Source organism: Ovis canadensis, chromosome 1, assembly GCF_042477335.2.
Source record: "Ovis canadensis isolate MfBH-ARS-UI-01 breed Bighorn chromosome 1, ARS-UI_OviCan_v2, whole genome shotgun sequence".
Lineage (NCBI taxonomy): Eukaryota > Metazoa > Chordata > Mammalia > Artiodactyla > Bovidae > Ovis > Ovis canadensis.
The window spans coordinates 280,961,660-280,986,363 of record NC_091245.1 but is presented as its reverse complement, the minus strand read 5'-3'; the positions used below and the strand labels follow the sequence as shown (position 1 = coordinate 280,986,363).

At 48.7% G+C, this 24,704-nt stretch overlaps 1 protein-coding gene and 1 long non-coding RNA gene across 11 annotated transcripts in view; both read right to left on the bottom strand.

Annotated features, from left to right (window-relative positions):
* Positions 1-611: 611 nt before the first annotated feature.
* LOC138436675 (uncharacterized) lies at positions 612-2,509 on the bottom strand. Its single transcript, XR_011255522.1, has 2 exons — positions 1,338-2,509; positions 612-789 (listed from the first exon to the last, which is right to left on the bottom strand). It is a non-coding gene; the product is annotated as an uncharacterized lncRNA (long non-coding RNA).
* Positions 2,510-6,151: 3,642 nt separating this feature from the next.
* The window catches only part of KAT2B (lysine acetyltransferase 2B), a 109,250-nt gene continuing 90,697 nt past the window's right edge, over positions 6,152-24,704 (bottom strand). For 2 of the 10 annotated variants that reach the window (XM_069582553.1, XM_069582560.1), the window contains exons 12-19: positions 22,094-22,204; positions 19,083-19,226; positions 14,167-14,281; positions 12,631-12,667; positions 12,330-12,393; positions 12,147-12,231; positions 8,067-8,193; positions 6,152-6,668 (exon numbers count right to left, since the gene is read on the bottom strand). In XM_069582553.1, the coding sequence (XP_069438654.1) occupies positions 6,557-6,668; positions 8,067-8,193; positions 12,147-12,231; positions 12,330-12,393; positions 12,631-12,667; positions 14,167-14,281; positions 19,083-19,226; positions 22,094-22,204 (795 nt within the window). In that variant the 3' untranslated portion in view covers positions 6,152-6,556. Of the gene's footprint in view, positions 11,022-12,146; positions 12,232-12,329; positions 12,394-12,630; positions 12,668-14,166; positions 14,282-19,082; positions 19,227-22,093; positions 22,205-24,704 lie in introns of all 10 variants that reach the window. The other 8 variants (XR_011255502.1, XM_069582518.1, XR_011255508.1 and 5 more) reach the window with 8 other exon arrangements.

The window sequence follows — 24,704 nt, the reverse complement described above, 5'->3', positions numbered from 1 at the left end:
CACCTCTGAATCCACGTCATACCCTGTCACATGGCTTACATTTCATCTCCAATAATAGATTTTAGTCTCAAAAGCTGGCAGCTCACCTTTGTATTGTCATTTTATGCATAAAAAATGTTTAATGTGGAATATAGTAAGAATTCATAGTATAAAAGGAATTGGAACTACAGTTAATATGTAGATACATAGTCTTTAGACACTTCGTGCAACGCACGAGACGGTCACTCTTTAGCTGTAGACGTGGCTGGTGCTGCTCTGAGTTTAATAATCCTGACTCTGGATCAAGAATCCCAGCTGTGACTTCTTTAGCAAACCTCCTCTGTATCTCAGTGTTTTTATTAAACTGTTGCCAGGATTCAGTGACTTAATATGCTTAAGTAAAATGCTAAGAAGAGTGCCTGACACCTAGTCAGTGCTTGGTAAGTGCTTCCCAGGAAAGAAAATTACTTGTATGAATCCAGGGGCAACTGAGGCCACGTGCTGCCACCACTGAGCCTGTGCACTCTGGACGCCACGGCGGTAACTTGAGAGAAGCCATCGGCTGCAACAAAGACCCAAACAGCGAAAAGTAAAAGTTTTAAAAATTAAAAGGACACAAAGAACACCTAAAATCTGTGTATAATCTGCATTGTTAATTATACTTGTTTTTTATGTTAGAAAGATATTGGGGTGGACAATCACGATGGCACGTAGAGCTCACATCCTTCCACAAATACATCAAAAACACATCCCACGTGGGACAGTGCTGACGGGAATCCCCCGGAGCCCCTAGCAGAGGACTTCAGGCTCCTGAAAGGGCGAGAAAAGTCTCCATGTAACTGGGTAGGGCGTGAGAAAAGTCTGGAAAGGCCCCACACTGGCAGGGAAGTCGGCCAGGACGGAGCGGTGCTTCAGTGCCCCTGGGCGGGAGAGCCGCTCTCGCAGGTGGACAGAGGCCCGCAACCCCCCAGCAACCGGGGGGCTCACCCGCCTCGGGGGCAGCCCCGCACCCCCAGCCGGAGTCGTGCGTCTGCGTGTCGGGGGAGGCTGAGGGCTGAGGCCCAGGCCTGGGGGGAGCACGGGAGGCGGTGCACACAACCCGCTGGGCCCCAGAAGCCGTGTTCTTCCTGCTGCTCTCAGCCACGGGCACCCTTCCAGGCACTGCAGGCATGCCCACCGGGCGCGGGCTCCGGGGCAGGCCCCAGCCGCCACGCCCACAGGCCAGCACCCACCGGGGGCAGAGCAGCAGGCGTCCACACTCACCGGCCCTCACCCCAGAAAACTTAACCCTACAAGGGGCAGTCCCACAAAAACAGCCGTTGAAGACACAGAAGGTGATTTTTTTCTCCTAAACTCACAAAGCAAGGGCGAAGGCAGTGGCACCCCACTCCAGTCCTCTTGCCTGGAAAATCCTGTGGCCGGAGGAGCCTGGTGGGCTACAGTCCATGGGGTCGCAAAGAGTCGGACACGACTGAGCGACTTCACTTTCACAGAGCAAGGGAACCATCCCGTTATAAGACCAAGAAAACTGAAAGGACAACAAAAAAGACGTCTTCAGTCTAGATATATAGAGTTCAAAAAGGAGATAATAAAAACACTAAAGAGATTAAGAAAAGCCATTGACAGAAACGGGGATGATGATAAGAACTAGAAACAGGAGCCATGAAAACTCAGGAAACATTCGCTAAGATAAAAAGCTGGGCTGCAGGTGCTGCAGGCAGGCTGAGTCCGCGCTCTGGAAGACGACAGTGGAGTCAGCCAGCCAGGCCAGCAGACAAAGTGAGATTAGGGAAAATAGGCTCACGGGATCATGTGCCACCCTACACACAATAGAGATTCGAGAGGGGGGAGAGGGGATCAAAAATGTATTGGGAGAAACTATGTATATATGCCCAGGGGAAAAAGACAGCCTGTGGAACAGGAGAAAATATTTGCAAACATTTGTGACCTCCAAAGCTTTAGTTTCCAAAATACACAAACAGATCATATAACTCAACAGCAAAACAACCCAATCAAAAAACTCCTGAAGACCTAAACAGACATTTCTCCAAAGGAGACAGGTAGCCAACAGGCACATGAAGAGCCATTCAACACTGCTCACTACTAGGGAGATGCAGATCGAGACTACGGTGCGGCACCATCCACAATGGCCACCATCCAAGCCTACAAATCACAAATGCGGCAGAGGGTACGGGAAAAGGGGGCCTCCCACACTGCTGGTGGCAATGCGAATCGGGGCAGCCGCTGTGGTGAGCAGTAGGGAGGGCCCTCTGAAAACTAAAACTAGAGCCACCTCCTGCAATCCTGCTCCTGGACATGCGTCCAGACAAAGCTGAGTTCAGAAAGGTAATCCAGCCCAATGTTCACCGCAGCATATTTACAACAGCCAAGACATGGCAGCAGCAATCAAGGCCCCTGATGGATGCATGGACAAGATGTAGTGTGTGTGTGTTATTGCCGACTCTCTGGCCACCCCGTCCATGGGATTTCCCAGGCAAGATACTGGAGTGGGTTGCCATTTCCTTCTCCATGCGTCTGTGTATATACAGATGGAATATTACTCAGCCATAAAAAGAATGAAATAATGCCGTTTGTAGCAACGAGGATGGAACTAGAGAAGCAACTCAGAGAGGGACAAACACCGCATGACACCATCTATATGAGGACATGACGCAGATGAACCTTCCCATGAAACAGAGCCACAGACGCGGAGAACAGCCTCGTGACGGCCCAGGGCGAGCGGAGGGATGGAGGAGCCGGAGGCGAGCGAGGCGAGCGCTTCCACACAGAATGGACGTGGGATGCCCCTGGCGGCTCAGCAGCCAAGACTCCACACGCCCAGTGCAGCGGGCCCAGGTTCAACCCCTGGCCAGGGAGCTAGACACCACAGGTGGCAACCAAGAGTCTGCAAGTCACAACTGAAGATCCCTCGGGCTGCAGCAGAAAGTGAAGACCCCACCTGCCCAAACGAAGACCCAGCACAGCCAAATAAATAGGTGTTTTTCTAAAAAGCAAGAACAGATAACAGAGTCCTGCTTAACAGAACAGGGAGCAGTATTCGCTGTCCCGTGAGAATCACAGTGGAAAAGAATATAAAGACAGAATGTGTGTGTGTGTGTGACTGGATCACTTTGCACAACACAGCACTGCACCTCAGCTGCCCACCAGCTGTACTTGGACCGAAAATGCATACAGGCTTCCCTGGTGGCTCAGATGGTAAAGAACCCACCTGCAACGTGGGAGACCTGGGTTAGATCCCTGGGTCGGGAAGATCCCCTGGAGGAGGGCAGGGCAACCCACTCCATATTCTTTCCTGGAGAACCCCATGGACAGAGGAGCCTGGTGGGCTACAGTCCACAGGGTAGCAAAGGGTGGACTGTGGCTGAGCGGCTGGACACGGCATCGGGGGTGTGTTGAGGAGAAACAGTGCTGCTGCAATGGCTGAACAGCGCTCTGAGGGGCAAAGACTCGATGGGAGCTTGATCACAGACTGCATGAACCAAGAGCGTGTTCTACTCAACTCTTCAAAATAGCCAGCATCAACCTAACGACTTTATCACCTTTCCCTGTGTCTATTGTTGGACAGCCCAATTGTACAAAAAGGCAGATTCTCTGTTCTTAGACATTTTAAAGTGCAAACTAGGTATCCATCTTTTACTGTCAAAAATGTGAGGTTCGCAGAGCAAAGCAGAGAGATCAGTGAACTTTAGGGAGCACCCAGGAGCCAAGGGGGCAGGCGTGCAGAATGTTGATGAGCACGTGCACCAAGAAGGCCCTTTAGCCCGACATTCTCCAGGGGATCGCTCAAGAAAACCCTCAAACTTAGACAAACAAAAACTAGTAACCTTCAGTTCAGCTCAGAAAATTACACAAAGAACCTGTGTTGCTTCTCTTGTTTTAAGCTAATTCTGCCCAGGTGGTGCCAGACTTCCCCGTAACAGGAGGGGGGAGGAAGGCTGGCTTGTGCTTTTCTGGCTTTTCTATGCTTTTTTGGAATTATATTGCTTTTTAAAATAAACCCAAAGAACATCTCCAGCTTTGACATCATTAGCTTCCTTATTCTTTTTAAGAAAAAAACAAAAAAGATTCTACCACAAAGAAACCAAGGCCTGAATACATGAATCACGTCTGAAAACTTATATTTACAGGTGTTCTCGCACCCCCAAAGTCCTGTTTACTTTGTTGAAACGTCTTAAGAGCCCCTGAAAGCCTTCTTCCACTTTGCTTTCTGTTTCTTGTTTTTCTAGCTTCATGTTTCTCTCTTTCCCAAACCGGACCATTACTGACCCTATTTTTCCCTTTCGGCCTCCATCTGCTACCAACAGCGCTGATGCACCCAGAGGGGAAAGCGTCACTAACAGCCTGGAGACTCAGGGAAAGGCACCGCTCTCCCTCCCTGCTGCCCTCCTCCCACCCCAGCTTCCACCTCTGCCAACACATCCCTCTTTTCCTGCCAGGGATAAACGAACAGTCAACAAATCTAAACATATATTTCATGATGATAAAGAAAAAAGTTACCTTAATTTGATGCTTTTGAACTGTGGTGTTGGAGAAGACTCTCGAGAGTCCGTTGGACTGCAATCCAACCAGTCCATCCTAAAGGAAATCAGTTCTGAATATTCATTGGAAGGACTGACGCTGAAGCTGAAACGCCAATACTTTGGCAAGCTGATGTTAACAGCTGACTCACTGGAAAAGACCCTGATGCTGGGAAAGATTGAGGGCAGGAGTTGAAGGGGACAACAGAGGATGAGATGTTTGGATGGCATCACCGACTCGATGGACATGAATTTGAGTAAACTCCAGGAGTTGGTGATGGACAAGGAGGCCTGGTGTGCTGCAGTTCATGGGGTCGCAGAGTCAAACATGACTGAGTGACTGAATTGCAAACGTGCGGCCATCATGCCCTTTGAGATTCCAGAGTGGCTTTGGTCTTCTCTGCGGGTTTTCTACTTTGTTAAGAAAAGTAAGGCCAGGGCCAGAGCAGAGCAGCTCAGAACACAGCACAGGCCGAGGGCTGCGGCCAGTAGCCCTCCCTTGTGCTGCTCTAGCGCCTCTTACACAAAACCGTGAGGGTTGGTCTGAGGAACGCCAGCTTAGGGGGGCGACACATGACTAAGCTGGCCACGGTACCTCAGTCTGACCCCGTTTCTACTTCTTAGGTTCCATAACTACAACTTTTACTTCCAGGTAACAAGAAAACCACAATGCTTTCTTTTATCACGACTACACTGGAGTTGGACCATCAAAACAACACTTACGAAGACTGCGGACTGCGGGCTGCAGTGCGAGGGAGGCAGTCACCTTGCACGTGCCCACTGCCCCCAGGAGGACGCCATCGGCTGCACATGCACCCCACGCCTTCCCCTCCAGGAGCAGCTCCCCTCAGACGCGCGTAGACGAGGGCCTGGCCTGGGCTGGCCGCTCCTTCCTCTCCTGTGCGTCCTCAGAGCGGGCCTGCTGTGGAGGGCATCGCTGCCTGGGCCAAGCACAGGGCTCAAGGGGAAAGGCCCTGCCCCGAGGGGGACAGGACGGGGAGCGGAGCCGCTGGTGAGTCAGCCACGGCCCGAGGTTCAGTATTAGCCCATCTCCTGCAGATGCGGAAGTCACCCTCTCCGATACGCGTTCTAGTTCTAATAAAGACATTCTGGCCGTTGCCTGCCTCATTCCTTCGACTGCTGAGCTGGCTCAGAATTCAGAAAGGAAGAATGATGCTCTGTGGTGGATACTCACACCCCAGGAGGATATAGTTTTTTCAGCACTGTGAATAACATTAGAAATGTATCGGAGATGTCTAAAAATCAGTTGTATTTTTTTGGGGGAAGGGGTGTCTCCTGATTCATCTATCTCACAGATGCAAAGCAGGAAAAACTGGGCCATGAGGTGGCTGCTTCTAAAACCAAGACCACTTCTTTAGCTGGATTTTTCTTTTTTGGTAAGTGACAACCAGCAAGATGCCGTGGATTACTCAAGAGACACAGTGTCTCTCCTCTTGAAAAGCTCCCAGTAATGGGCTGTGAATTTTTATGAAACTTCTACAAATGCAACAATTCTGAACGCCTCCCTCCAAATACTTACATCCTAAGCACGAAGGATGGCGTCAGTCATCAACCAGGTCATACATCTGCCCCGTTAAACACAAATCCATCAGAAGAAAACATACCAGCAGACAGAGCTTTTTAAAATATAATTTAAAACTATTTGGTACCAATACAATATATTAATTTTACAAATGTAAAATTTTATCCGCTGTTAAAGCATTTGCAAAAACCACACATCCTACTTCAGCTTTATTGCACAATATCTATAAGAAAATATTAATTTTTAAATTAGAAAACATAGAAATGCTTTCAATATAGAAGAGACAATCTGATTTTAAAGACAATACTCTATAAGAATGTCTACCCAGAAAATAACAAACGTTTCACAGGATACCAAGCTGGCCAGGTGCTTCAGCAGATCCAGGACAAAGCACTTGTTTAAAACCAGTCCGAGATACTTGATCCAAACTGTATCATTCTTCATTAGCAATCTAGACGCCACTCAAGGTGGTCTCTTTAAAAAGTTGAGGCATTTCTCAGCTGTGAGCATTCTGAGTGTCCCTTACACATTGAAACCGTCCTTCCAACTGCATGGCCATCTGCAGGCTTTCCCCTTCACGCAGATTCGCTGGCAACTGTGTCCAATGTCTATCAAATGATCATTCGATTAGTTTATGCTGATAGAAAACACTGAGTTAGAGACACCTTTAAAACCTAGTCCTTTTACAAAAATCAGTTTATAAATTTGTATCATAAAAGTTAGTGTCGAGACCATCAAGATGGCCACTGGTTGCTTTGTATGAGTTGGTTCCCCCAGAGCTGGGGTTGCGATGTCCCACTTCTCAGTGTAGTGCTGATTAGGAAATAGATCCCAGCATGAAGCCGGCATCCCAAGACAGGTTAACAAGGCTGTATGATGGATTTTAGTGGGATATTATTGCCCTGTACCAAAGCAGGCATTGAAATACTGACAGAAGGTCTTGGCGGTAACTGAATTCATCTCCAAAATGAATATAGTCTGGAGACGCCAAAGGACAAGTGTCCATAAATACATTATCAGTTGGGCTGAGTGTATTGTAGAAAAGGGGGGAAAAAAATCTTTATTTGTAAAAAAAAGTGAAGGATTCACTAAATTTGATCCATGATATAGATTATACATCTTTTTAAATTAAAGCATGTTAATTCAATCTCAAGTGTTTTCAAATGGGTGCCTTTGTGGCCCAAGAAATTGCCTTTTAGAACTTATGGCCTGCATAAGCAAAGTCAAATATAGTATTACAGACTCGTGTAGAGAAAATAATTATTAAGATAGTGGTCATGCACTCACAAGTTTGTTGCAGGTAGACAGAATTATCAAAAACCCAGATGCTTATAAAAAAGTCTGCATTATTTAGAATTTCTTCTTTAGAAACCAAAGGAGCTGCTTCTCTGGAACCGCATTTTCAGAACTGCTCAAAGCACCTCGTCTAGATGAGTGTTTAAAAATATGTATATAAAGTCCACCATGAGCCTTCACACATCACGCTTCACCTTCTATGGGCTTTTTATCACGTATCCCTTCCTTTAAAGTCCTTCAGAATAAAATAAAAGTAAACTCTCACATTCCATTAGCAAAAAAAGGAAACATTCACGGTCTCAAAATTTTCTGCATTCCCCCAGATCTTGGTACTGTGTGCAATGTCCTCATATACAAGTTGTGAGGAACCCCCTGATCGTCTAGCACTGAACACTCAGCTAATGGACATGCCGTAGGAAACTGACATTGATAGTAGTAAATAGACTAGAATCTATTCCGTAAAATAGAAATGCTCTATGACTTCAATTTAAATACATATCTGAAAAGCTAAGAGGTTTTTTGTTTTTCAAAAGTGCTAATTGTTACAAGTATCTTCAATACATTACGTCCAACTCTTTGTAAAACTAAACCATGCTTTAGGCACACTGTTTGGTGAGTTTCTAAGAAGCAGAGGAAAGAAGTGTCACTTGTCAATTAGCCCAGCTTCCTTGATCTTACTGAAGAAGAATTTCTCCAGGACATTGGCGCACCTGTAGTACTCGCTTTCAGGGGGGTTGTACTCCTTGCAATTAGTAAAGACTCGCTGCAAGTCTGCCATGAACAGCTTCTTAGACACGTAGTACCTATTCTTGAGGCGCTCACTCATGGTTTTCAGATCTACACAGGAAAAAAAATATCAGCAATTTTTGACTCCTTTCAAACACTCGCTGACAAGTGAGACTGGGAAAGAAATGTATCACCAGTCTGCCCACATCTCCACCACCTCAACGGTTTGTCTGAGAGAGATTCACGTGATCAAGGAAAACAGTTCTTGAGGCTTGTGTCCTTTCTTTTGTGAGAGTATCCTGTGCAAAATCAGTGTTTTAACACGGAAGGACCATTCGTAGTCATCTGGTGCGATCCCTATTCAGTGCAAGGAAGCTAAGTAGATTAGCAGTGACAAGTACGAGAAACTAAGTACTGCGAGCTACTCACTCAAAAGCACAGAGAAGAGGCCCTGCCTACATGCAGTGCAGCGGCTGGACACTCATCGCTTAAGCAGTCAGGGTGAGTCTGTTCCTCTAAGCTCCCGGCTGTTTTGGTGTTTCAGAGACAGAACTAAAGTCGGGAAGCATCACAGACGCGCCTGCAAGCGCGCCGGTGGCCTGCATGTAAAATGTCTCAGGTGCATTTCGCTTCATGCCCCACTGACAAGATAGGGGTGACAGAGTTTACTTCATCAAACATTTTCTGAAGCATGTGAACCTTGCAAGACAATTGTGAAAAGAATATTTATCCAATATATCTACTTGCTTTAAATAATATTACTTTACAAAAGAAAACAGTGCTTCATCTAAACTTGTAAGAATATAATGGGGCTTCTTTATTCTCACTCTCAGAACCAATCTGAAGAGTTCCATGCAGATTAGAAGACGCTGGCATTTGCCTGTTTACAGGTCCCTAGTTGTCTGTTAGCCTGTTTCTATCATTAAAATCACATCAACTATTAAACTGGATTAGCAGATATACACTACTGCATATAAAACAGATAAACAACAAGGCTCTTCTGTGTTGCACAGGGAATTATATTCAATATCTTGTAATAAACCAAAATGAAAAAGAATATGAGAAAAACTGCATAAACTAAGCATGAAAAAATATATGTATAAATTAAGCATGAGTCAAAACCACTCAAGAAATGCTTTTGACTACCAACGACCCAAATTCCCACTCTATTATCAAATTTTCCAGAGGGGAAGACAATTAAAATTAAATACACTGGGATCATCATTTAATAAGATAAATAAATTTATGTGCAACATCCCAAAGGGGCAGAAACTGGAAACTCGAAAGGAGACACTGGAAATACCTGCTCCCCCACCTCCTTTGATTAAAGCCTGTCTTTTTCTTTTGATGATCGAAGCCTACCTCGGTTAGAAATAAGTCATCACATGTGTGAGTTCAACTTTCCACTTTCTTCTCAAACAGTTTGGAGGGAGACAAAAATTGAAAAGTGTGTGAAGGCTCAGCAGACCCCCCCCCCAGGAACCGTCTCCCAAGTGCGAATGAGCAGGAGAGGAGTGAGTGAGCAGGAGAGGACGTGTTCTCGTTTAATGAAGAGCCACCACCTTCCTGGGGGAGACTGGAGGCTTACCCTTCCTTCCACCTAAATGCACGCTACTAGTGGCTGAGAACATGTTACAATGTTTAGAAGGAAGACAGGTGCTAGCAAAAACAAGTGGAGAGCGGGGGTGGGGAATGAAACTTGACACAAAGAAGCTTAGCCTAAACCTTTCAAACTGTTCTTTGGAAGAGGACGAAAGAACAGTTGGGGACGGCAGAAGGACAGTCGCGAAAGTGTCTGGACCTTTCTGAATAGGGACAGCCAACACGGCGTGCTTCCTTCTCCATTTTGTTTCTCCTCTAAACTGACAGAGAGCATCTTCCTTCCTCTGACCTTCTTAGAATCTTTCAGTTGACCAAATGGCCCGGGTCACAGAAGGTGATCGCACACCAGCGGTACCAATCAGTGGACAGGGCTGAGGACTGGGAGCAGGAACCTCCTGGGCCGGTTCTCAGGAGGGCCTGGGGCAGCCCCAGGGACAAGGCTACAAAGGCCACTGAGGTCTGGACACGGGCTTAGAGGGTTCCAGCATCTCTCTCACATCGTGCGTCCCACTCTCTGCGACCCCGTGGACTGCAGCTCCCAGGCTCCTCCGTCCATGGATTCTCCAGGCACACGCTGGAGCGGGTGGCTGGGCCCTCCTCCAGACGGTCTTCCAAGACCCAGGATCCACCCTGTCTCTTGTCTCCTGCACCGGCGGGTGGGTTCTTTACCACCAGCACCACCTGGCGGGTGGGTTCTCCACCACAAGTGCCAGCTGGGAAGCCCTTTCCACATCACGGGAATTACCAATGCCCCGGTCAGCCTTCCATCTAGAATTCACTCTCCCACCCTCACTCGGACTTTCAGACTGAAATCCACGGAAACAAGGCCAAGACAAAAGGGAAAGAGAACAGCAAGCATGTGTGTTCACTGCAAAGCCTTTAGACCACTGGAGCCCCCGCTGCACGATGGAGACACTCCTGAGGTGACTGAGGGCAGAGAAGCATCCGCAAAGGACTGCTACAGGGAGCCGAGGGGCCCCGCTCCCTCTCCTTTCACTTAACATCCTCTCAGCACCAGGAGACCGCAGGGAGAAGAGGGGCAGAAGATGCAGGCTCTCTCCCAAAAGATGGCCCCACAACTAACTGGAAAAACAGAAATCCAGCTAGTGGTCTTCAGTCTGCACAATGCCACACTCGTTTAATTTGGGGATTCTCAACTGGTTCCATTGATCGTTCATTTTAGGCTGGCGCAGACTCGGCAGGAATCCCACGGGTCTACACTTCTACAGGCATCTTCTGTTTGTTTCCGGTGTGGGACACAGGAGTCCAACTAGTGAGCCTCCCAGTCTCCATCGAGTGCCTGGGAGGGCCAACGCAGCGGGAACTGCCACGGCTGTCTACAAGGACAGCGGGCCAGCGGCTTCAGTGAGCTTCTCCTGTTTACCTTCCAAACCTCTCAGGCTCTCAAAGCTACAAGGGGACAAGCTGATCCTTTTCCACTTGCAGCCCATCAGGTTATAAGCAAGGTTGTGTTCTAACAGCAGTTTCTGGTGCCATCTGAGCTCACACTGACGGAGCAGCCTTGCCAGGACAGCAGAGTTGCCTCTAAGAACACAGCCACCCGGTGCCCGCTCCCTGCTCTGAGCCCCTGCCCACCCTGCTCCCCTCTCCCTGCTCTGAGCCCCTGCCCGCCCCGGTGCCCACTCCCTGCTCTGAGCCCCTGCCCGCCCTGCTCCCCTCTCCCTGCTCTGAGCCCCTGCCCGCCCTGCTCCCTGCTCTGAGCCCCTGCCCGCCCTGCTCCCCTCTCCCTGCTCTGAGCCCCTGCCCGCCCCGGTGCCCACTCCCTGCTCTGAGCCCCTGCCCACCCCGGTGCCTGCTCCCTGCTCTGAGCCCTTGCCCACCCCGGTGCCCGCTCCCTGCTCTGAGCCCCTGCCCACCCTGCTCCCCTCTCCCTGCTCTGAGCCCCTGCCCGCCCCGGTGCCCACTCCCTGCTCTGAGCCCCTGCCCGCCCTGCTCCCCTCTCCCTGCTCTGAGCCCCTGCCCGCCCCAGTGCCCGCTCCCTGCTCTGAGCCCCTGCCCGCCCCGGTGCCCGCTCCCTGCTCTGACCCCTGCCTGCCCTGCTCCCCGCTCCCTGCTCTGAGCCCCTGCCCGCCCCAGTGCCCGCTCCCTGCTCTGAGCCCCTGCCCACCCCGGTGCCCGCTCCCTGCTCTGACCCCTGCCCGCCCTGCTCCCCTCTCCCTGCTCTGAGCCCCTGCCCGCCCCGGTGCCATCTCCCTGCTCTGAGCCCCTGCCCACCCCGGTGCCCGCTCCCTGCTCTGACCCCTGCCCGCTCTGCTCCCCGCTCCCTGCTCTGAGCCCCTGCCCGCCCCGGTGCCCGCTCCCTGCTCTGACACTCCTAACCCTCCACTGCTGGGCACACGCACGCTGCCCTATGACAGAGAAGCACACCCTTGGCCGCCCGCTGTCCCCCACACCGCCGTCCAGAGCTTGAGTCTATACTTAGAAAATGTTAATGGCATTACCCATGGGGAACCTTATAACTTCATAATATCCCGGAGCTTCTGTTCTCTTCACGGGTTCCATGAAGGGCCAAGCGCTTTGATGGCTCTTGGGTAAAGAAAAAAGTAAGGTATCTAATACGGAAATTCCATGCGGGAAATCACTTCAAAATATGTGCGCGAAGTGGAGGAAAAGCGAACACGCACCTTCACCTGCTGCAGGATGCTCCTGAGCGTGCTGTACAGCTGGTCGGGGTCTCTGGCCTCTTTACTTGAAAGGAAAGGGCACACAGAAGCAGCAAGGGTTAGCACCCTGCCCCCTCGCCAGGCGACTCCTATCCAGCTCACCTGTGCAGAAACCTAAGGGTGGAGCTACTTCAGCATGTTTATGACAAGTGAAACCCAGCAAGTGCTGTGGTGACTACGACCAGCGTCCCTGTTTGCTCTAAGTTGCTGGGAGGGGAGATAGAAGCACTTCCGTCAGTATCCTCCGGCCCATCACACTTACCTTTTCTCTCTTCCACTCGGCTTCCAGCCTGTCTCTCCTACACATACCAACAAAATTAAACACTGAATGAGAACTGCTTTCAGTCAAGAGAATAACACAGTTAATACTTATCAAAAATGCAATAACTTACAGCCATGACTCAATAAAAGGCTACTTCTGAAAACAGACTGAAATTAACTGCGATTAATTCTTTACTTCCTTACACACTTGAATATATAAAACATTCCCAAGACTGGCCTTGCTCCATCTGCTAGTATTTTTTAAAGCAGGAACTCCAACCTTTCAGAGGAAAGCATAATAAACAAGCATGTCTGGTCCTGTGGGCACATATATTTTTAAAACTCTAAGTCACATTTTCTGCTAATCACCATGTGAAAGAGTTAAGCTGTTATTTTAGGTTGGAACAAACTCTGTCCTGCTCTCTGTTTTATTTGGCACAGAACCTGCTTGTAACCAAGATGGTCTCAGGCAGCAGAAAGAAGACACAGCCTGGAGTCCAACAGATTTGATTTCTTCCTCTCTCCTTAAGCTAAGCTACCCTCCATAAGTTAGTCAGCCTTTGCCTCTGTTTATCAATGTATAAGACAGAACTCCAGAACTGAGCTGATTCCTTTTGAGATTAGCTGATGTATGTGTAAAAAATTTAAAAAAAAAAAAAAAACCCCAAACAGAAGAATGTTTGGCACACGTACATATTCAGTGACAGGGTAGCTATTATGCCGTTAATAAGGATAATACACAGAAGTACAATTTCCAGGTCTAGCAAAGAAAGGAAGATCCGCAGTAGGGTATACTTCGTAGCGAAGACATCTATCTTGCTCAAATAATGTCTTACTTTCTTCTGCAGAATTTTAGTTTGGTTTATTAAATCTTCAATACACTAGCAGATCCTGGATTTGAACTGAATGAAAGTGCCAATATTTATAGCTTCTGATCGACAAAAACACCTATTTTAACCCAATATCCACTTCTAACATACTCACAGAGAAGAACCCTTAGAAAACCACTCTAAAACAGGGAACCGGAAACCAGCATTACGTGGTCCGGTACCCTGGTTTCAAAGTCGGGGGCGCCAAGCTCCGGCAGCGCCCTTCTCCGCGCCCCGGGCTGTCCCGGGCCGCGGAGAAGGACGTGGACGGGAAGCCGCCTGGAGGAGGCAGGGCCGCCGCTCCCTCGGTCACTGGCCACGAGCCGCTCGCGGCTACAGAGCTGAGCCAGCCTGAGACTCAACTTCCCACCCTATGAGCAGAATTCCCTGCCTCCAAGGTCACCTGTGGGAGTGGCCGACACTGTGCCACAAACAACAGGCTCCCAAAGAGATGCGCGTTAACAGCTAAAGCCGGAGATGGCGCCGGCTCTGCGAGGTCTGCCTGCCCGGGGAAAGCAGAGCAGACGCAAAGGAAAGCACTGCAACCGAAGCATCCCAACTAGAGCCGGCGGGCAAGCAGCCTCCCGAACCACTGCGCTCCGGCGGAGCTACTTCTGGGGTGTCGGGGCACGACCAAAAGCTTCTGCCTTTAGAAGATCAATACATACGAATTCCAGGAATGCTTTCTATCGGGATCTGCCGAACTCCATCTTTAAAACAGGAAAGTCCCGGGTAGACTTTCCGAATCTGGGCTTGTTTTCTTTCTATCAGCTTTTTAATGATCTGCAAAGCACAAGAAGAAACTACGTTTAGTGACCGAAGTTTGTGGCTCCAGCTTAAGTCAGTCGATCTAAAAAGTTGTTTCCCCAACGAAATTAAGGCTGCAGGAAACTGAAGGGTGGATGCTATCAAACGGTGAGACACGAGAACATTCTACGAGGCCATGCACACTTGGTGCCACTGACAGAGGCGTCTTTGAATGCTGTTCCTGCCACTGGAAAGAAAAGCCAGTATTAAGAGACCTCACTGCCCAAGAGCCCACTGCCCTCTTTAGCCTAAGGGCCAGTTATCTCGGCCCTCCCCTGCGAGCCTCGGCCACAGCGAGGAGATAAGCCCTGCAGCCCCGGCACCGGCAGCATCCCCGGACGTCTCGGGACCGGGTGCTGCCCCCTTGCAACCTGAGGGGCAGGCAGACTCACCAAGTCCTCAGAGCCCAGGAGGACAGACTTCCTGATGCTCACGTGTTTCAAGGTGTGAGCCCCAACCTACGATGCTCACATCCAAAAAGGCAAAGCAGTCAGGACAGGGGCTGCCAGAACTACTCAGGGAATTTTGAGAGGAGTCTGTTTGTCTTACAAAATAACTGCCTTCTCCAGGGGAGCTTCCCGACCCAGGAATCACACCCAGGTCTCCTGCACTGCAGCTGGATTCTGTACCATCTGAGACCCTAGGGAAGCCCAATGTTCTGATGTTACAGCTCTCCCTGCAAAGAAGGAAAGGGCCCAGTGGCCCAGTAGTTAGGACCCCATGCCCCCAATGCAGGGGCACAGGTTCGATCCCTGGTCAGAGAACTAAGACCCTGCACGCTACAGAGAGCAGCCAGAGAGCGAGCGAGCAACAGCAAACTCAGAACCACCACCTTGAGACTGCCTGTATCAGCGCTGAATTTGGAAAACACTGCGACAGTAGCAGTCATTAATCGCATTAGCGAAAAATCCAGTTTCCTAACTTCCTGATCTCGAATGGAAGACTGGTAAATACTACAGCAGGAATACACAATCTTAACAGTTAGACACTGGACGTCACAGAATGGACAGAAGCGGCAAGACAGACTGCTGGTGAATCTGCTCAGGGTTGTCCAGTATCATGTAAACCACTCACGTAATTTAAGTTTTCAGGAGCTACTTAAAAAAAAAAAGTAAAAAGAAATAGAAGAAATTGATTTTAACAATATATTTTTATTTAAGCTAATATAGCTAAAATACTATCACTGTAGCATATAATCAAGAGAAAAAAATATGAGATATTCTACATGCTTTTATTCACACTAGGTCCTCAAAATCCGAATGCGTCTACACTTGCAGAATGCCTCAGCTTCGACTGGCGTGCAGCTAGCACCCCGTGGCCACACACGGCTGCTGGCTGCCTCTGTGGACAGGCAGAGCTGAATGGACGCTCTGCGTGAGGTGTACTCCAGGTCTTTTTAAAAAGACTCCTCGGGCCTTCCCCGGTGGGCCAGTGGCTAAGACTCCACACTTCCAACTAAGATCCCACCAAAAAATAGAAGACTTTCTGGAAACGTGCATACGGTGGAATGTTACTCAGCCATGATAGAGAATGAAATAATGCTGCTGCAACAGCATGGAAGGGCCAGAGAGCGCCACACTGACCGGAGTTAAGGCAGAGAGAGAGACGCCACACGCGACCGTTCATGTGCGGAGCCTAAAAACGCCGACACGAGTGAGCTTATTTACAGAACAGAAACAGACTCACAGACAGAAAACAAACTTATGATTTCTGAAGGAGAGGAGGGGAGGAATAAACTGAGACTTTGGGATTAACAGATGCACACTGCTATAGAGAAAGCAGACAGGCAGCAAGGACCTACCGCATAGCAGAGGGAGCTCTACTCAGTATTTTCTAATACCTTATATGGGAAAAAACCTAAAACAAATACATGTATATGTCACTCACTTTGCTGTACACCTGAAACTAACACCAACATTGTCAATCAACTATAATTCAGTTAAAATTTTTTTCAAAGCACCACAACGGCAATTTCTTAAATGAAGGCCTTCAGAAAACTTAATTTCAAACACAGCTTGAAATGTTTTTTGCTCTTCACCAAGGGTGCTCGCAGATGTGATAGCGCACGGGGGCTTCCGCCACCTCACGAGCACCTTGAGGCGACTGGTAATGGGGGAGCGGGGCGCTACCCGACCTCTCTAACCCTGAGATCACTTTAGAGAAAACAGACCTTTCAACCCCATTCCAGCCTCTCGTCTTCGCCTCCCTAGAAACTCTCTTCAGCTCTCCATCACCATGCCTTCATCTCCCTCTCCTCAAATCCATCTTTCATCCCATTTCTGTCATTTTTCATCTTCCCAAACAGAGAACCAGGGGGCGCATCGCCCACTTTTATAGCTCACCGAGTCGCGGGATGTCTTCCTACAAAAGGCCCGCTGCTCTTCTTCACTCTGTGGCTCCTCCAAGCCCCGGGTCACAGCCTCACGCGTGAACCGAGCTTAAAGCCAACCCTCCCCCAGCCCCACACACGCGCCGCGCTCCGTCCTGCCGGCTTCCGCCCGGCCACCCTTTCTCAGAGGCTCTCATCACGCGCACGCCTCAGGCTCCAGGCGCTCCGGGCCGGGGGCCTCTTCCTGCAGGACTCCGGCTCACCCCCCAGCTGCAGTCCTGGTCCCCCTCTGCACCCCGCTCACTGCAACCATGCGGCCTCTGTGCCTGTGCCCCGGGGGGGAAGACCCATCTGCCCATCTGCTCCTGAGCACCGTCCATCCCTGCCTCCTCAGGGCCCTCCAGAGCTGGACTGAACACAAGTCACAGTCACCTGAATTCTGTAGAGGTTACCAGGTAAATCCAAGAACCTCACTGAAGAGACTTCCGAGCTCTTTTAAAAGGAGGTGGTGAACAGCTGCATTCGGGGGTGCCTGTTGGAGACACTGCAAGCCGAGGTGGGGGACCCAAGGGGACGGAGGGGAAGTGGGGCCCTGTCTTCTCCAACGCTGGGCTCCACGGGATTTGAAGCAGCCCAGACAGACGGCCCCTGCCCAGGGGTCTGGGACTCAGAGTCTGCGGACCCCATGGGGTCCCGTTCCGGCCTCCACAGTCGGGGCGCAGGGAGCCGGGCGCCAGCTCCCAGCAGCCTGCTGGGAACTCCGACTCACGCTGGAACCTCTGCCCAACAACAGAGGTTGCTTCTATTTTCTAGTTTAATAAAAAGCCTTTAGCTCACTTCCGTGGGACATGTACGGAAAAGTCTGAGCTACTTTAACTAAAAGGGAGGCATTCACTGAGCACCTGTTCTTAGGACACACCCTGAGAAAGCGGCTCTATCTCTGCGATGTCAGAGACATCGCCAAGGAACTAAGAACTGGGATGGAGGCACAGGAGCAGAAACCAGAAAACAAAGACAGGCTGAGGCCGATGTCTCTTCCTTACTCACTAGAGAAAAGCACCTTTGGCTGAATAACAGAAGCATAACGTGGGGCTGGGGCTTCCCAGGCGGCTGAGGGGTAAAGTGTCCACCCACACTGCGGGAGACACAGCAGGTGCGAGTCCCACCCCTGTGAGGTCTCCCCAGGAGATGCAAGCTGGGCAGATCCCCTGGAAGAGGGCCTGGCAGCCCACTCCAGGGCTCTTGCCTGGAGAACCCGCGGTCGGAGGAGCCTGGGGGCTGCAGTGCACATTGTCGCAGAGACTCGGACTCGACCGAAGCAAGCTGACAGGACAGGTACAAAGCGGGACTGACGTTGGGTCCGATGTCCCAGTTTCTGAACTCAAGAACTAGGGGACCAGGAGGGTGGCCCTGGGTTTAATATGTAAAGTTTATTCATTTAATGAATGGCCTGTGTTGCACTGCCCTAATTATGCTTTTTATGTTTCTTTTTCCTGTCTTACAGAAAGGTAAAACTTGCTACATAATAAAATCCATCAACCTTCCCCTTTACCCCTTCTCTTTTAGTTCATACGCACAAAAGACCTGACCCCAGTATCAGAGGCCAAATCACCTGGGGCTTCCCTGGGGTCCCGTGGTAAAGACTTGGTACATCCCCTGCAGGGGCCATGGGTTCATCCCCTGGTCAGGGAGCCAAGACTGCAAGCTGTGTGGTGTGGCCAAAAAAAAAATTCTCTCCAGATCACAAATCACTTAATATCTGGAAGCATACACTCTCAGAACTTGCAATGGAAAAGAGAGGTGAATACTCACTAAGATAAATATGGAAGAAGATGAGTAACTGAAGTTCAAATGAGTGTATCAAACTAGTGCTGGAGAAGTTCAAAGAGGAATGGGACACAGGCAGAAGTGTGAGTGTGTGTGCAGGTGTGACTGTGTGTGCACGTGTGAGTGTGTGTGCACGCGTGTGTGTACGCGTGAGTGTGTGTGCGCGTGTGACTGTGTGTGCACGTGTGAGTGTGTGCGCGTGTGAGTGTGTGTGCACGCGTGAGTGTGTGTGCGCGTGAACTGGGAGAGGAAGTGGGTGAAGGATGAAGACACCACGTAAAAGGGTCAGCGCGTCAGCGACAGCCTGCAGTTTAGAAAAGGGAATAAAGAGCCAAGTCTGGGAAGAAGGCGTGGGGCCAGCATGTAAGAGGCCTTGAAGGTAAAACCACTGTATTTTACAAGCTTTGCATTCTACACCAATTTGATAGGTATTGACCCCCGCTTCAAAGTGATAATTTAGACAGGAGGTAAAGGATACCTTCAAAGAAGAAACCCACACAAACCAGAGCGAACTGAGGCCCTGGTGTCCATCAGACGCGCCCACACAGAGCCCAGGGGTGCGCACTTCTCTCCAAGGCGCCCGACCTGCGCAGGAGGAGCCCGAGTTGGCCGCAGGCTCACCTCCTTCTGCTTCTTAATGATGACAGAGAACTCCGTGTACGGGATCCGTGGATTCAGCTCACATCCCATTAAAGTGGCGCCTTCATAATCCTTGATGTAGCCAACATATTTGCTTTTAGGGATTTTAATTTCTTTGGAGAAACCCTGCAAAACCAATAACTTCATTTAAAAAGGCCCTGAGCATCAAACACCCCGTCTGAGTGCGAACTACATGCAAAGCCTGGCTTGGTGCAGGCAGAGGTCCAAGCTCCTTCCCAACTATCCTAGAGGATTAGCATGAAACTCCTCTAAGAAGTTCCTCAAAAATCAAACTGTGCAAATAGGAAGCAATCCAACATAAAATAATAATAATCCTAGTAAAACACAATATTAAAAATTCATTAACATAAATGGCTATTAAGTAAAAATAAGATTTAATTTAGCATTAAACTGCACACTTTCTCCCAAAGAAGAGAGGGGGCCTCTAGGATATTCTGGAAATCAGCCAACAGTGAACCCTATTTTGAAAGCAAAATTTGTCCAAAAATATAGCAAGAACAACCTTGATTTGAAGAAATGAAACACTTAACAGGCAAAAGGCTTCCAGACCATCACAGACGTGGCTGCTTCAGGTCTGCAGTTAATGCTTCGCAACATATTCATTTCTATGCTTAACCTATAATAATACGGTGACACAGGGAACATAGTCATGTTATTTATAACAATTTTCCTTAAAGATGTTTCAAGTTTTTGCAGAAAATTAGTTGGGGCTGCAGTTTCCTGCCTCCTCTTTCAGTAAAAACTTATTTTCCCAGCACTCGTTGCCATCAGCCTGAGAGAGGACCACAGGTGCAGACAAGTCGCCGAGAAAAGAACGGAGAGAGACATACACCACCGCGTGTAGAATAATAACCAGCGAGGGTTTCCTGTGTGACTCCGGAACCCGGACCTCCCCAGAGCAGCGGGGAGGGGTGGGCGGTGGGAGGCAGGCGAGGAGGGAGGAGCCAACGCGAGCCTGCGCCGATCCATGCGATGTGGCGGAGGCCAGCACAGGGAGGCGAAGCAATCTTCCTTCATTAAAAATAAATTCTTTGGGGGCAGAAAAAGCAAGGCCGAGGGCTTCCCTGCTGGCTCAGCGGCACAGACACACAGGTTTGCGCCCTGGTCCAGGAAGGTCCCACTGCGCACGCGCTCCAGGACCGTGCGCTCCGGGGCCTGCGCCCCGCAAACAGCGCAGATGCCCCGGAGCCGGAGCCGGGGCCGCGGGCACCCGCTCGTGGCAGCTGAGAGAAGCCCGCGCAGCGACGGGCAGCACAGCCAGCGGCAAGTTAGTGAAAAATTCCTAATCTTTTTCTAAAAACCATCCTGACTGAGTTTACTATCCCTGCAATGTAGTCACAGCCTGGGAAAGCTGGCGCTCAAGCCCCAGTGTTTAAAGCCAGCGTCCCCTCTAGCGAGTTCCACTAGAAAAGCCACCAAGGCGTCCCAAAGAATGAGAACAAAGTAGAAAGGCTAATTATCTGACATTGGAGGGAAAGCGCTTCAGTCATATGTATAAGGACTTATATTTTTCAAAGAGGTTAACAAATTTTATGTAATAAAATCTAAAATTCTGTACATTGAAAAAAGGCCATAAGTAATGCTAAAACAGACAAGTAGGGGAGAAAAATCATAAAATAAAAGGTTACTACTCTCATATCCTTATATATGAATTCTCAGAAATCAACAGAAAAATAAATATTTTAATAGAAAAAAGAGGCAAAATACAATGAAGTGGCACTTGAAAAAAAGAAATACAAAGGGTCAATAAACAAGGAGAAACAGGCCACACCTCAGATAATCAAATGGATGCAGACAGGAGAAATCTGTGACCTAGGAAAGGGGTGAAGAAACTGTTCCAATCAACTCCTTTGCTGAGCCCCTTTACTTACTGCTGACAAGAGCAGAAACTGTCACCTTATTTGTTATTATTCGTTACAGTGCGCAACAAAACATTAGCTATGTCTGGAAGCCCACACTCACACGTGGACAGTTATTCACAAAAAACATAAATGTCCCCTAAATGTGGGGCTGCTTTGAGAAATTAGTTTCCATTTCTACAATTCAGAGGACCATCAAAAGTCATTATTTAAAAATCAGACTATATTAAGGAAAAAAGGCAATTAATTAAACTGTATATAGTATGAGCCAACTTTCTGTTTATATACATACAAACAGAGAAAAAACATCAGAAGGGTATCTGTCAAAACATTAACAGTAAATTTCTCTGGGTGGTGGAATCATATGCAGTTTTTCTTTTGCAGTTCTATTTCATTTTCCAATTTCATTTTCCAGTTATTATATTTCTATAATAACTATACATTACTTTTGTCATCAAAAAAGTAAACGGAGAACATTTAGGAATCTAGAATTATAAAGCACTACTAAAAAGCACGTAGCAGGGACTTCGCTGGTGGCCCAGGGGTTCAGACACCACTCTCCCACTGCAGGGCTTCACACCTGGTCAGGGAAGGAGGGTCCCACACACCAAGCCACAAGGGCAAACAAACAGAAGCATCAGAGAGCTGAGACGAAGCTTCTGGTGGAAAAGAACAAAGATGCGGCCAGGCGCCCGGCCGCCCACGTGCTGACTGAACAGGAGTGTCGGGAGCCCTCTGTAGCATCAGAACCTCCTCTCCGCCATCAGAAACGCACACTGCCTTCCAGAGATTAAATCTATTTCTCTCATTCAAGGCGAACTCCAGTCCCCCAACGTGACTCTCTCCTCAGCCTGGGGAGACCCCGTTTTAGACTGTTAGGGTGCAACAGTGCACTCCACTCACAGATGACACCCCTTCATTCACTCAGACATTCACTTCGTACTGACAGTGTGCTGGTCACACCCTCTAATCCAGGCTGAAGCTTACCTCTGGTTTACCTCTCCTTATAAGGAGAAGACACGGCTGGGGGGAGGACTTCTTTGCATGAAAGCTACTTGTGTGCACATCAGGAAAAGGAAGGACAGAGCAGGTTTACACAGCCAAAAAGCCCACCTGCTTCTTGAAATATCCAATTGCATATTCATCTGCGTAGGTGAGGAAGTTCAGGATGTCGTGTTTTATGTGGTATTCCTTCAAGTGGTTCATCAGGTGTGTTCCATAGCCCTAAGGGCAAGTCAGAATGCAGACAAATATATTAGGTTCTGGACAAAAGAAAGTCCCACATTTTCACCAAGAAATACTGGCAACTTTAGGAGTATGTATTAACAGTGTAATACCAACACCTTGGGTTAGGGTTCTTGAGTTTCTGAACTTTGAAAATGAGTCAAAAAATTCAAAATCCTTGGATCAAGATACAATCATCACTTGAAAACACAAGTTTCCGGCTCTTAGAAAAGAACATACCAAAGCTACAAGCTACTCATTCACACCTAGAGGTTACAAGCTGAATATTAATAAAGAGGTGTGTGGAGTAAATACTGATCATGAATTTCTGCTTATGCTTGGAGTATTTGAGAATCTGAGATCAGAAGAGCAATGTAAATGAGAAGGGCTAACCTTTTCTAGAATATAAACTAACCCAAGTGCTTCCTATATACAACAATCAGCAATCCTTCTAAACAGCTGGACCATCACGCACAAAGGACCTTCAGCTTGGGCTTTTCAGACCTTGCCCAGCAAAGTCTGAGGAGCCCGGAGCTCTGAGTGAGCCAGAGGCACTGTGAACCAACTAAGAACAGTGACAGAGGATGAGATGGTTGGACAGGATCACCGATTTGATGGACATGAATCTGGGCAGCTCTGGGAGATGGTGAGGGACAGGGAAGCCTGGCATGTGGCAGTCCATGGGGTCGTGAAGAGCTGGACGTGACTCAGCAACTGAACAACAGCGGCGAAAACAGTGAGCAATGTGGAGTAACTTAACGATTGAAACATGAAAAAAAAAGTAAGCATGTGTTTTGGTAATGGACAAAGCTTAAAGAAAATGTACAGATTTAAAGGGATGGTCTGAGAGTCTCACAGAAAAATGAAAGTGAGCCCAGACATGAATGCCGTTACATCAATATTTTAGAATTCGACGACATTTTCCTAAAGAGCTCAAAGAGGCTCACAGGTATGACATCATGGAAGTACAGCACCGCAGGGGAGAAGGGTCTCGGGAAGTCACTTGGTCTCATTCTTCCCCATGTGAAGCTAGGCTTCTGCCATCCACCTCGGGGAGGTCGGCTGCTGGAAAACCCCCAGCTTAGGGTGCTCGCTGAGTCCTTGGGCCAGTTCGTCTTCAGCCACTGTTGTGGTTGGGAAGTCCTTTCTAATTTCTAATCAGATCTGTGATCTGACCCCTTGTTCTTTCTACCTATTGACCTCAGTTCTGCTCCTAGAGTAACAGTGATTCTTCCCTGCTCTTAACAACTCCCCAAGCCCTTGAAAATCACCCACGTCCACCCTGCCTCCCAGGTCCCAGGTCCAGCCTCATCGAGGCTTCAGTCCTGCCTCGCATGCAGGACTGGGAGACCCTATCTCAAGCCACTCCTATCTTTCAAGGCTGGCTCCTGTGTAGCAACACACTTCTAAAGCACGGATCCCAAGACCAGGCATAATAATATCCAGGGGATGATCTGTCCAGTACGTAGGAAAAGAGTACAGCTGTCTCCCTATTCTGGAAATTATTCTTCCATTGGTATTAACCATAGAGATGGTAGCCTTTCCCAAAAATATCACAATACCGACATACTGCAAGTCTGAATATAACTCAGATTAAAGGATGAAGAAAGTCTCTCTTAAGGAGAAGAGAGTAAAATGGGGAAAATAAACATGCGAAACTCATAGCTACAATATACAACTAGCTGTTCAACACGGCAGCAGCCAGCCATGTGCAGCTATTGAGCAGTGGAAACAGGGCAGGTCCAGACTGAGGTGTGCAAGCGTAGAGTGCACGCCACGGAAAAGCCTCTCACTAACGGGGTCTATCACACACCGACATGACAGTGTTCTGGACAGATTCAGGCACACAGAAAATGTCTGCAAAACAGAAGCAGAGACTCGGACAGAGAGAACAAACGTACAGACAGACAGACAGACAGACAGAGAGAACAAACTCCCAGACAGAGAGAACGCAGCAGGGGGAAGGGCGATGGGACGGACTGGGAGATGTGGGGGAGGGGTTCCTGCTTTACACGAAAACGGACAAAAAACCTCTTGATGAAAGTGAGAGAGGAGAGTGAAAAAGTTGGCTTAAAGCTCAACATTCAGAAAACGAAGATCATGGCATCTGGTCCCATCACTTCACGGGAAACAGATGGGGAAACAGTGTCAGACTTTATTTTGGGGGCTCCAAATGCACTGCAGATGGTGACTGCAGCCATGAAATTTAAAGATGCTTACTTCTTGGAAGAATAGTTATGACCAACCTAGACAGCATATTGAAAAGCAGAGACATTACTTTGCCAACAAAGGTCCGTCTAAGTCAAGGCTATGGTTTTTCCCGTGGTCATGTATGGATGTGAGAGTTGGACTGTGAAGAAACTGAGCACCGAAAAATTGATGCTTTTGAACTGTGGTGTTGGAGAAGACTCTTGAGAGTCCCTTGGACTGCAAGGAGATCCAACCAGTCCATTCTAAAGGAGATCAGCGCTGGGATTTCTTTGGAAGGAATGATGCTAAA